Here is a 13,656-nt window from a genome sequence, read left to right on the forward strand (position 1 = left end):
ACCAAACTAAAGATCCAGAGATCAGTCCGTACCATGGAGGGAAAATAAATTTCAGCAACTGTTCTCTTATAATGGGAAGCTCAGCCAGCCATACTTTGGCTTGCCTTCTGGTCATAGATACAGGAAAGGAAATAATTCTGAAGTGATGTCTTTTAATAGACAGAGAAGGAGCTAAAACTGAGTTGGAAACAGAAAAATTCATCATTTGCTCAAATAGTATAGCCACACTGGCATATTCAGTCACTGCCAAAGCAAATGATAATTGTCAGGTTTGTGACTTCTGCCTCATAAAGCATTCAAGCATAATAAATGAGACTGAGAAACTGGCCTTGGCATGGAAAACATCTTTAAAGATACGAGATGATGCTTCTTTCAGGGATATATATATACAGGTGACTTAGTTTAAACAGAGTTTCTCAGGGATAAAAGGAGTAATGTTCCAATAAGCTGTTAATTATCGTGGTTCTTTCCAGAGATGACAACCCCATGTGCTCGCTTCCATCTGCTGTCAAGTTTTTGTTTGCTGGTGTGTATTACGGACTCCTCTCCCTCAGAATTCATCTATTGCTGCTGCTTCCCACACCCAAGCCTGTGGCACTGCAGCCGCAGGACTCGTTGCTCGTGAATTTCAGCTGAGCCATGAGCAACAGAGGCCCTCAGCTTAATAAAAGCTCCATATAATAAAATGCACAGTCAAACACCTAGAACTGCACCGTTTCATCTGATGCAGTGTGTTATTGCAGTTGGTGTAAGGCACAGCAAGACTAAGGTATCACATCTCTTTTTGCCTGTTTTAACAAGAGGACCATATTGACTGTGTGCAGTGGGATGTACTGTGTATATAAACCTTAGGTATATCATAGCTGGACCTCTTAATTTTACATCAAGATTATAGGCTGGGGTTTAATTCAGCATGCTATAACAGCTTCATTTTTCTTTTTTCGGAAGCCATCAAGCAGATTTTGCTTCATACGCATTACTGAACTCCTGTGCACATTCAGCATGCCAGTTATCAGAGCTAAAGATTCAAACGCTTGTGCTGCAGATCAGTATCAGCTTTCAGCAGAAGCTCAGCAGGAGCTTGCCTTCCCTGCTGTTGTAGGACACAAAGGATAACCTGTCCACAGACCATGCTCCCTAAGAGAAAAAGAGCAAACCGGAGCTTCCCTCAGGGCACAGGGAAGTGCTGAAGCCCTAGACGCCTCAGCCTACCCTGATCTCTGGTCCAGTGACATGATTAGAAGCAAACACTGATATGTTTCAGAAAAGGACTTAAGGGGATAGGCCTGATTTCTTAAGTGTGCAGGCTTCATAGAATTAAGATAGGCGTGTGTTTTGAGATTTTTTTTTTTCTTTTTTTTACCGTGTCTTTGAAATAAAGTTTGAGATACTTTGTAGCATTTTTGCTGAGATTACAGATGTTTCAATACCTGCAACTGATCAGTCTCTCATAAAACTACTCTGGTATGGAGTTGGGAACATGTTTAGTATTTTTGTGCAATTCATCTGTTGTATTTATCATAATTGATGTTGAGTTATCTTCAGTAGGGAATGTGCATTTCCATAACATCTAATTGCACAGGTCTCTAATCCTTGATTTTTAGTTTGCAGTAATGAAGCAGTATGAATAGAGCATCGGAACATTAACTGAAAGGGGGATTGTCTTCACCTCCGATTGTTTTGATCTGATGTTAGTGCTGCCAGTGTAGTAGTTTAGTTGGTCATCATCAAAAGATTTCTATGCCAGAAAATAACAAGCCAAGAGTGCACTTGTATGTGCTTATTATGTTTAATTGTATATTTGCTGGCTTAGATGATTTTTTGTTTTCTTTAAGAGAACTCTATGGATAGAGAACAGGTCTAGAAGCATGACTGTGTTTCTACTGTGGTGACAAGATATTTATTCAAGTCCTAATTACAAAATAAATTCAATGTTATTTACACTGGAATGAAGCACTATTTGAGGACCACGAGAATAAGCTTGAATGCTTTTGTGTTAACAAATGTGTTAAGATCAGTATTTGTCTTTAAAGGTTTGTTAAGCAACGTGACAAATGGATGGCTATAGAAACACCAGGATTTAACATCTCAAGAACACGAAATGTCTCTTCCCACCTACCAGTGCGTGCTGCAGTATGCATTGCAAGGCTTCTCGACCCTCTTACCCGAGTGATACTGGACACGGCTACTTTTGTACACACAGTGCAGGTAAGGCCATTAGTCTGGGGCATCTGGGAAAAAGAAATAATTGACTCAGAAACGGGAGTTTCAGTCTGTGAAATTTTCTTAAAATAGAACTTAAGTTAGGAGATGGTTGCTACAGTGGTTCACTTTGGCTCAGTCAGTGGTTATGCTAATACTCATGTGAAATATGGCCTAGAAAATCATGAGTATGCCAGCCTAAGATACTAAAGCTAGCTGTGCAGCCTCCCCAGCTTGTGGGTTGGGTAATTTTACATGAGGCTGTTTCTGTACATTGTCCCTTGTCTTTAAATTGGTAAGTGTGTCTGTTTAGTTACCTGGAATAGATTTGGAGATAATAGAGTATTTCTTGAATGGAGTGTTCATTAAGGTGCAAATGCACAAAAGTGAGTCCCTCTGCTTTCTTGGAGAAAATCACTTATTCTCCAGCATTTGACACTTCCATGGTCTGTATTCATTTTACTTCATGCTCCCTACTGCAGTAACAATGCCTAGTTTTTCCCAGAGGCCTCATTACAGAGCAGACTATATGCATTAAGACTGTGAGAGAGTACAGAGATTACATCTGAAAAGAAAATGAAGCAATGCTTGCTGATTTATGCAGTGTTCAAAGGTGTGATTTCCATGGCAAAGAGGTAGGTGTCATATACAGCATGTGGTGGGACTTGGAGGATACACTCTGCTTGAGAACACGCTAGCTGTGGGTGTTCACACAGTGCAGCCAGATGTGTTTGTTTTTCAGGTCCAGCTGGGGGCTTTTCCAAAATTTTCTTTCCCCCACCCCCTCTTTGGCCTTCACAGAGCGTAAACTTGCATTACAAGGTTCCTTTCAGTGAGGGGCTGCTTACCTGCCCTGCTGCGGCATAGCTCCCTTACTTTGGCTCTGATTGTAGGTTCCTTTGGTACTGGCTGATCATTTAGTGTTTCCCCTGAAGCCTGCTAAGTGCCCTAGGCATCAATACCATTCTGGGGTTTTCTGCAGCGCAGCCAGTTAAAACAAACATGTCAGTTTTGATGGTTGCCTTTCAAAGCTGTGGTTTGGCTTGTAGGTCAGAAAACTGCCCAACAGTGCCCTCCAGTGGCTTGAGGGGCTCAATGATAGTCATAGTAAAAAGAGATTTGTAAGCATTTTCAATCTTTTTGACATAAACAGCACCAAAAAGGTCCCCTCAATACTCAGAACAGCTTCAAAACCCCCTTAGATCCAGGCAACATATTGGACAAATCTTTCTTCCTCCTATAACATTTTACAGTGGAAAATCCTTCTTGAGACCTTTCTTACGTTCAGTTAGCTGCTTCCTGTTAGCTGATCAGTATTCTCATCCTCCCATCTGCCAAGAGGGGCCCCTTGGAAGGGATTTGCCTCCACTGAGACGGCTGTAAGCAATGGAAGAGGATCAAAGGGGCTTAGAGTTGACCTGCAGTCCTCCAGCGGGGTCTTGCATAGATCAAAAGGTGCATACGTGGTTAGAGCCTGACTTCTGTAACTTTCCTTAGAGATGACTTGGCCGAAGCATGCCCCCATCTTCACAAGAGATGCAGACCCTGCTGTAGTAAAGTGCTTCATACTTTGCAGAAGCAGCTATGGGTACCATGCACACACTGGATATCCTTGTTACAGCCTTTACAGCCTGTTCCTATTGGGAATGAGGCACATTATGGAAATCTCTGCACAAGGGGCTGCTGCTACGAGGCAGAGTAGATGTTTTCAGACTTCAGCAAGTCTGGTTCATCTTTGACCCCTCAGATCCTAACCCCCAAACCTCAGATAATCAGACAAATAGAGCAGTCTTCTCCGAATTTGCTGTTATTTGGTGTTATTTGATTAGAAATTTTGCAGTAAGATCTCTTTTCTCTGTAGAAGTGATATTCTTTTAACAGGACCTGTTTTTTTCCCCCAATTTCTGAATTAAGGCAGGATTTCACAGAGGCTTCCTTCCCTATTTGTAGCTGTGTGACTGACATGAATCCTTTTCCTTTTTTGATTCCTGTGTCTGGTGCATTGCAGAAGCCAGAGTCTCTTGCCACAGGATGGCGCCTAATGGCCAGGCTTTCAGGGCTGCATCTGTGGAAGAGTTAGACCCCAAACCTATGCCTATGCAGTACGTATCCTATGTTAAGTCTTAATCCAGACAGCTATTTCCTATGAAATTCTCATAAATAGGTGTTAATTCTGCCTTTGTGCTGCTGAGCTGCCAATCTCTCTTCTTCCTGAACACTACAGTTTTATCTGAAATCAGTCATCGCTCCAGGGAAGTGCAGCTGGGTCAGGACTGTGACCATCTATCACGTTTCTCCACTGAGTCTGTGTAGTGAGAAACAGCAGACTTTCTGCTATGTCTTTCCTGTTGATTGTTTCTTTGCCATTATCCAGGATTGACCTGTGTCAGATGCTAGATACTCTGTAGTTCATCAAGTCTGGGTAGCAAGCAGCATGATTTACTTGCTAGTGGTTCTGATGAGCAGTGATGGGAAACTAAATTTATTGTGCCCAGAAAGTGCAATTAGGATTTTCTGGAATTTCTGTGTGATTTGCTTGGTTGCAGTAGCTGCTCTGAAGTTTTAGTTTGCATGCAGAACTCTTCTGTGGCTCCTGCGATGTGCGCATGCTGGAGCGGGTCTCATGAAGTGTTCAGTATGCTGCTTGGCACAGTCCTACAGCATTTCAGGCTGTGTTTAGTTGCGTTAGTTTGGCAGCACTGCAGATGTATGAATTTCTTTTCAGATCTGTTTTCACATGATGTCCTTTGCTTGAATTTGTGCAGTGCAGAAGGGGCATCTAGCAGCCAAATAGAGAAGTGGTGGCAATGTGTTTTAAGGGCAGTAACTTTGGTCATTATAGGAAAGAGCAAATTTCCAGTCACATTTGACCCTGGAGAACCCTCAAACATTACCACACCAAACCATATATGAACCTTTCAGTTTGCAGAAGTCTCTAGGCTTGGAATACCAAAAACTGAAGGCTTTTTAAGTGTAACTGGCATTTTTCAGCTGTGATTGAAGGCAGAAGAGCAAGCTGGAGCAGTAATTTCCCTCACACTAGTTTTCACTGAAACTGTAAGTTTGTTCTTTTACCTGACCAGTTCTTCTTTCCCAGTTCCAAGTCCTCTGTCACTGTTAGTGTGGGCTCCTTTGTGGATGGTTGTGTCTAATAACACCTAGATGATGAAGCTGGGGAAAAAAATCAGAAGATTTTGGTCCCGTTAGCATGCATTGCTTAGTTTAGAAGAGCAGAGTATTTGTATTCAGTGGTTAGGTTTCAGAGCTGTAAGGGGGGAAGGTGAGGCGCTCTCCTCGGAGGCAGGCGTGATTTGCACACAGGACTGGAGGGGGGAGCACCTGTAGTCTGACCAGCTTCTGCCTGTGATGTTGGCCATCATGTCACTCCTCTAAGTTCTAGTATTCGGTCTGCAATATTACGATTATGCTAAGCCCTGTGTGAGGAAAGACTGTGAAATTTATACAAGCTTACACTGTTTTTTGAATAGAAAGTGCTGAGTGTTTTAGTTAGGTACTTTGCTGTGCAGTTCATTCTGAACTGTGTGTAGAAAAATACAGAGAATTTTTTAATGAGTAGTGTAGAAAAATGCATAGAAGAAGTAAAGATAAATGTTCTGTTGAGTACCCCAGACCTGCTCCTTCCCTTTTCTCCTAATCCAGTTTGCCTGCTGCTGCCCCATTTTCATGGCATGCATTTCCGGCTTGCAAAGTTTCCTGTCTGCTAGCTGAGAATAGAAGCCTTGCTGTTATGCTGTCCTTAAGTCTCTTGTAATGAGTGTTACACAGACGAAAGCAGCTGTGTCCTTTGGCTTTAATTTTAATACTATGTTAAAGAGCAGATTGGACGTTGGACTGCAGCGATGCAGAGGTAGCGCAAACCATGACCAGTTTGGGGAAGGCTTTAGTGAGGATGACTAAGGACTTGGAGCTTATGCTTTAGATAACAAATCCACCCAGTTGTGCTCCTTCTTTGGAAACGTAGTCAAGCCTAACAAATCAGGGCCTTAACAGACTTGCATTAAGGTCCTTTAATTGGACTAAGCTGGTTAATACGCGCACTGGTTTTTGTATGCCCAAGGGCCCGGCACAGAAATGGTCTGCAGTTTATACTGGCAAAATCCATTACAATTGCAACTGTGAATGTTAGAAAATTAAATTCTAATATCCTCATAGGTAGACGCTGGATTAAGGTATTTTGATTACTATAATGAAGGCAGATATCTTGACCTATGTCGGCTTCATTAGCTTGGGCTTGGAGTGACACTAAATGAGCCTTAAGTCCCAGCAGACGTCTTGTATGCGCTAAGAGCTAACAGTGATATTTGAGAACAAATTAACCCTTTTTCAGGAGAAACATCTTTCCTAAACTACTACACACCCCAGAAACCACAACATGTGTGGCCTGACAGCAACACAGGCATGAGAGTTTCACCTCTCTCCCTGGAAGCTTTTGGCTGAGAACCGTATACTATTGTTTCCTAGGTAAAGCTTTTAATAGTAACTTGTGGCTTCTGAGTCTACCTGAAGGACATGTTCAGTTTTCATAAAATGGAATTGGTGTAACAAACCCCCACGCGTAAGACAGTGGAGATGCTCCCACGGAGACTTAGGTCTCGTGCAATTTAGGACCTTTCTCATAAATTCCCCTTGCTGAGGGAAATGGAGTGAGTGCAGTAGGGAATTAGCAGGTGGGAAAAAGGAAGTCACTCAGCAGGTAGCTGCAGCTGAATATTTAATGTCTCTATTAGAATAAAGTCCTCACCATCTGCAGAACTTACAGACTCCATTCGAATGAAAACCACAAAAGATTTAATGGATCTCTTGCTCAAAAGCCTTTTTAGTCTAGACATCATAGTATCTCAGCCTTCATTTGGTCTTTCTGTCAGGTTAATGTTGATGGTTGCTAGCTGAACTCTTGCTCGCACAGTCAGTATGTCAGTGACATTGTACATTCAGGAATGCTGTAACATTTTCAGTGGTAGCATTTCATGCATTTGTCATAACAGGGCTGGGACTTGAGCTAGGAGGAACAACCAGCTTGGAAGTAGCTGCTGTAAAGAGAGATGTTTCCCTTTTCCATATGGCCTTTTCTGAGATGGCTTCTGTAGAACATTCTCTTTTGGAATTATCAGACAACTGAAATGTCTGCAGCCTGCTGGTGCGTTTGATTATGCTGGAGTGGAAAGTGTGTGGGCCATGTTCTCTTAGGTTAATGCAGAAATAGTCCATCAAGGACTTCTGTGTTTACCCTCAGAGAAAAAGCTTTCAGCTTTCTTCAGCAGTATCCTTCCTCTCATGGCACAGCAGGATCTGCCAGCTCTTTGCTACCTTTTCCTTTTCTACCTTTGTTTTTTCAGACTTTTTAGGGCAATACAGTGGACTTGGCCTCGATGTATGTTTGCTCAGCCCCTGTGGAAATGGAGCCAGCACATCTGGGAACATCCACATCTGTGCCCTTCCGCATTGTAGGGCAGACTGAGTGGGGTCTGAGGAACTCCTGCATGTGTGAGCCATGCAGAAAAGAAGGTGACTGTTGAAGATGCCTGCACTGGGGTATAGGAGGTGCAGCTGTCCCCAGGGATTTCTAAGCTCTGGCAAAGAGCAGAAGGCTAATGACTTCCAGAAGCCTCTGCCACACAGACAGAGAGATATGAAGATAGCACTAGATATGTGTGGATAAGACCTCTGTTGATTATTTTCACCTTCTGGGACATGTAGAAATCTCCAGCAGATTGCAGTTACACGTGTATATATGTTGTGAGGTCATGGTGTATTCTCTGCTGATGCTAGTGTTCAAATCCATGGCCTCAGCACTTGAATTCTCAGAAATTCAGCCTGCTCTGATTTGCATGTGTTTGGGAAACAGAGCTGTGGCACACTGTCCCTTATCTATATCATTTGGTCTCCCTGATAGGTGCGAGCAAAGTTTTCCTGGTGTCCTGACCTGCCAGGCTACTAGCTGGATGTTGTATAAAGCCGCGCTGCGTGGAGAAGGACAGAAGTCTGGCTTTCTCAGATAGAGAACCCTGTTACTGCGCGGAGTAATGAAGGCAACTGTACATTTACCCCACAGTGGTCACTGGATGCAGTAATGCGGGTAGTTTTATTTCCCAAGTGTTATGAAGTATTGCTGCATTTGAGTTACAGAACTGGTTGTATTTCAGTGGAGGAGGAGTGGTGGTTTCTTGCAGTGTAAAGTGAGAGATGGGTTCATATTCGCTTGCTTTGATTTGGAAAAGGTGAATTGTTAGCAGAGTAATTCACACAGGTGAGGCAAAACATTCCTGAGCAAAAAGGTTTCTGCACATGTCAGAGCTTGGTTAAGTCCCCTGACAGCAAAATGGTGTTCCTCTGTCTTCTAAAGAGAGAGAGATGAGTTCCAGATGGTTGTAGTAACTGGCAAGAAACTAATACTGAGGCTGATCTTGAGAAAACAGACTGAAGACACCAGAGATGAAGGTGGGGGCAGGGTGGTCCAGATAAGGTTGATAACACATGATATATCATCTTTGGAGGTTTTCAAGGCAGGATAGTGAGATGAACCATTTGTTCCTGAATTGTGGGTATTTTAGTGGTGAAAACACTCTTGCTGTGACTACATTCTGCCTTCTGCACTTAAGGTAAAAATAATGCTGTAAATATCCCTTTCCCTTTAGGTGGCTCATCTGCCTCTGTCTGTTCTGCAAGGAGACTGAGACAATATAAAATACTCATTGCAGGATTGCTATTGCTTTCATCAGATTCTCAGGGGTTTTTGCCTTTTTCTTTTGCTATTAAAAGATTTCACAGTTGACAAATATACTAGTAGTGGCAAAAGCAATTTGGAAATCTCACAGCTTTAGTTGAAGCACTGCTATAGTTTCACATACCCCTCTGTGCACAGGCTATGTCACATAAGACCATAAGAGACCTATGCTACTCTGATACTTGTAGCATACCATTGTGCTCTTGGTCTTGCTTTTTATTTTTATCTCATTTCAGCTTTAGTTTTAGAATTTATGGAGTGCTGACTCCAGCTTGGAAATATCTTCATTCTGTTGTATATTATCCTGCATTTGCAGGTTAAAACTTGGGAAGGTTTGCATGAATCTGGTATTGGAAATCTCTGTTTAGATGGCAGAATACCTGTATTTTAGTTCATATCTTGCCCAAAATAGGAACTGTATTTTTACCATTTTTGCTTGTTTTTGAAGTCTGGCACAATTATTGCAAAGAGTTTGGAAAGGAAGGAAACCAGTGACACACTGGAATAGTTGTACAGTATAGTTCTATCTGCACTGATCCCTCGCTCTCCCTTGTGTATTTCATGTTTAAATTAGGCATATGTATGGCATCTTACCTGTCTTCTATTTTTAGTTGTCAGTGGAAGGGTGAGGTAGTGTATGTAATTCTCATTAGGGTTAGTTTAATCCAATTGTGACGTGGATTTGCAGGTACTTAGTAGGTCACAATTGAGTGTGAGCTCTGTTTCCAGTTACTCTCACGAAACAATGGAGGACGCTGACAATTTTTTCCACTTCCAGATTCCTAAACACATGCACTGTAAAAGCTGGCGATGTGATTTGATGCTTGTGTTGTACAGATTCTTCTCCTGTTGATCTCCATAGCTGTTTCTTAATGGGAAGAAGGTAGTTCATGTATGTCTTATGGGTTCATGTATCTTATGGGTTCATATATCTAATGATATGAGAGAGAGAGCAGCAAAGACTGGTGTAGATCTCTGCTCTTGGGGTATAACAGTGGGCTTTTTGTGTCTTTCGTTTTGTTTTCTCTTTGAACAAAGCAGCCTCTATCAGAAAATCGTGATTGATCCTCATCTGGACTTTGTTTGTAAATAGTAAGCGATACAGAAACCTGAATCCTAGAGTTGAACCCCTGACTACGTCGGTCCCTAAGCTGGTGAGGTTCTGAGCTCCTGTCACAGCTATGGGGGAAGTACAAGGTCCAGCTTCTTAATGAAGTGGTAGGGGGAGTTAAAACAACAACAACAACCAACCAAAAACCCCACAGGATCCTTTCTGCCTTGTGCCGTGGATCACACATTTCTTCACTGTCTCGCCATCTTTACCAGTCTAAGCTTTTCCTCAAAATGCTGGGTGTAAGGGCTTTCGCTGCTGTGCCTTGTGGCTCCAGCTTGTTTTGCCCTGTGCAGTTCAATCCGTGCGATCCAGGCAGCATTTTCTCTCCGTCCCAGGAGCACGAGTAAAGCGTTTGGAAGTGGACAGCGACTCTGTCCACCGCGTTAGTGCTAGTCCCCAAACCGGCGGGGCATGGAGCGGGTGCCCGTGGCAGGGAAAATTCTCCAAAGTCCGTGATGTGGGGAGGGCTGCTCTTCACTGGCTTGCAACTACTCTTTCTCCCTTGAGGTTTTTAGAACAGCCGCTCTTAGACTTGTCATGGAATTAAAGAAAACTACATCCAAGGTGTACAGTGCTGCTCTCCTGCTGCTACTTTTCCTCTTACTTTGGGGTAAGTTTTTGCCTTCTGTGCCTGATTCTTACCCAACTAACATGCAGTGACTTTGGATCAAGACTATGATCTACCCTTGTGTTGCAAAGGTAGATGAACAAAACATCACTCTCACAGTTAGATTTGGAGCTTGAAAACTTCTTCTCTGGAAGATAAAAAACCATTTCATTCTAGATGTATATTTCCCTCTATTTCTTTCTCTTTCTTGCTGTGCACATGTGTATATGTGTTTATTCACAAGAGATAGGAATGTGTGCACTTTTGTGTAATTAAGTATTCAGCTATTATAGTAACCGTTTTCTCCAATGAAATATTCTGAATTTCACAGCTGTGTCCATACAGAAGAAACGCAGAGGTCTGTTTTCATTCTCTTCTGTTTAGGAATGTCTCTAGGGAATAGAGGGGTGTATCGAGGGGAGTATATCAGTATGTTTAATTGTCAGATATCTTTGGTACAAAATGTGGAGAAAGGAGGCAGTAATTGATTATTCTCACTTAGAAATTTTGAAGAAAACAGAGCCTTCCTGAAAGTGCAGGAAATGATGAGGCAACAAAAGAGTCTATCATACTGGGTTTTTTTAATTATTTTTTCAGCATTGAAAACTTACTGTATAGTCAAAGTATATGCTTGAGTATACTAGTATTCTGCAAGTTCACACGAATGTCTCTTGGGCTCCAAAATTCACCCCTGTGTACAACTTTTTATGCTCCCTAAAAGAATAGATATCTCTATGTTTCTTCTGGAGTGGGTGTATGGAGATCTGCTGGGCCTAGACATCTGTTTTAGTCATCTATGGATTATAAGGTCATGCCAGGAAGATGTCCAGCCTTTTACTGGAAGGTATGATTGGGATTGAACCAGCCTCCTTATCTCCTCCTCAGTATTGCCAGGCTGGCATATAAAAGTCCTGTCTGGTTCCCACCCAGCTAGGGCAGCATGAGAAGTGAAGATAAAATATGGGGAACATGCATAAAATGCATTCAAAGTGCCTTTTGTCTTCTGGTATCCGTAAGGATTTTCTCACATCAATAGGTGATAATGTTTCTGTCTTTTTGAGAGTGGGAGAAAGTTTTCAACTTCTCTTTTTATCCTCCAACAGTTTTTTTTCTTCCCTTTCTGAAGCCTCCCTAAATTTACTTTGCTCTGCTGTGCTCTGATGAATGTGAAAGTTGAACTATGTTTTGCTTTTTGCCTGATTTTTTTTCTCTTCCTTGTACGAGCTTCTTTGTCTGGTGCATTGGCTCCAAGTGCCTCGAATTCCTCTGGCCACAGGGAAGCGGCAGGATTGTCTTTTGTATCTCGTAACCATAGCTACTGGCTTGAAGTGTGAAGCAATTACGGTGGCTTTGTGTTGTGCAGAAGGAAGGCCCATTGCATGTACCGTATTGCTCAGTATGGGGCTGTGAAGGGGTTGGCATGCTTCTGGGGATTTGGGCCGTTTTGCCATTGTACTAATAGCTTTTCACTCTTTGGTAAAGCTCTTTTCTAGAACAATAATTTCTTGAGAACATCTTTTTATTTTAGAGCGCATGTGGATGACACATCTTGGCATAGCTAGCAAGGCTCAAGAAAAACTGCGCTTTCCATCGTCTTTCCACCTGCTCCTATTTTGCAGGAGGAATTCTGCCGGAGTTTAACGGCAGTGAATGGTGGTATTTATGTGGCACCTGTAGAATTTTTAAAGGCATAAGGAAATGCCATTTCGTGCCATAGTGAGTTATATGACTATTCTTTGTTATTTCTAGTTGACTGAGTCTAAATGTCATTGAAGCACAGAGAGACAAAGTTATTTGTGCAGAATTTGCTGAGAAAATTCTGATTATCCAGATGGCCTGTTGCAAGCTGTAACCGTTGGACAGTCCTGCTACCTGATTTACAGTAACTCCAATTGTTTAAGATAAACTCTGGCATGATAGTAGTATGTAGCCTGCATATAACTCTGGTTTTCCTGCTGTCTCTGTAATGGGCAGAATAGCTCTCAGCTTAATTTGTTTGTTATCTCCTAAAGTAGATTCTGGAGATCAGAACTGAGCGTCTACTCATTTCTGTTCCCACAACTCCAGCCAGCAATGAGCGCTGCAGTTCACATACCTTTGGCGTGGAAAATACTGTGGACGCCTTTTGAAAGAGAGCACGTGAAGACAGACCCTTTTTCTGGCAGTTTGCTGTCTGCTCTAATGCAAGCTTTTGAGATTAGCTCTGACTCTCACACAATTTAAATCTTACGCTCTTTTCAAAGCATGGAAACAAAGAAATCCAATCTTTTCAACTGTCTTACCATTGTCTTTGTTGATTGTCAGTATATTTGAATAAGAATTAGAAATTAAAGCTTATGAATCAGCACGGTTAACTGAATACACAGGAAACCCCCTGTTTCAGCGTTTGATCTGTGGAAATGGCTGAGAGATCAGAGAATGAGTAAACCATGAAGGTTGGCTTGAAGGAGTGTTTATTAAGGGGAAATACTGGGCTGTCATAAGAACGGAAGATCAAAGAGTTACTGTGGCAGTATATGCAATACTAACATAAAACATGGATTTATAGCTCCTGTGTCTTTCTCCAGGTCCTAAAAGCAGGATAACAGGAGTTACATCTTCAAACGTGTGTCAAAGCAATGAACAGATAATGAAAAAAGTTTAGCTGGCTATTTTTCTGTGTTAAGAGAAAGTTTAATTCCCTGAAGTGGATTTCTGTATTTCCGATTAATGCTATTAATGCCTCTGTCCATACTATTGGCACCACTCTGCCCTGTGGATTGCTGCCCACCGTTTGGCACAGTTGTAACAATTCACTGGAAAAGCTGGGTGAGAGAGAGCCAGGAATCGGCAATCTGCTTCTTTGAGGGGGTAGATATTATGCTTATTTCACAAGGGGAAACGGAGGCACATCATCTTAGGTCTGTCTTATTGGAAGTCTGGTGGTCTAGGCTTTAATAAATCCCTTACAAATATTTTATTCTGGTGGATTTGGTACATGTCTCTGTC

General features: G+C 42.2%; 1 protein-coding gene across 7 annotated transcripts in view; it reads left to right on the forward strand.

Moving 5' to 3' along the window:
• CRB2 (crumbs cell polarity complex component 2) overlaps positions 1 to 13,656 on the forward strand; it is a 79,916-nt gene that overhangs the window by 24,341 nt on the left and 41,919 nt on the right. For 6 of the 7 annotated variants that reach the window (XM_026100834.2, XM_064523936.1, XM_064523937.1 and 3 more), the window contains exon 2: positions 2,034 to 2,208. In XM_026100834.2, the coding sequence (XP_025956619.2) occupies positions 2,136 to 2,208 (73 nt within the window). In that variant the 5' untranslated portion in view covers positions 2,034 to 2,135. Of the gene's footprint in view, positions 1 to 2,033; positions 2,209 to 10,499; positions 10,672 to 13,656 lie in introns of those variants that run through there. The other variant, XM_026100836.2, reaches the window with a different exon arrangement.

The sequence above is a fragment of the Dromaius novaehollandiae genome, chromosome 20, assembly GCF_036370855.1.
Source record: "Dromaius novaehollandiae isolate bDroNov1 chromosome 20, bDroNov1.hap1, whole genome shotgun sequence".
Classification (NCBI taxonomy): Eukaryota; Metazoa; Chordata; class Aves; order Casuariiformes; family Dromaiidae; genus Dromaius; species Dromaius novaehollandiae.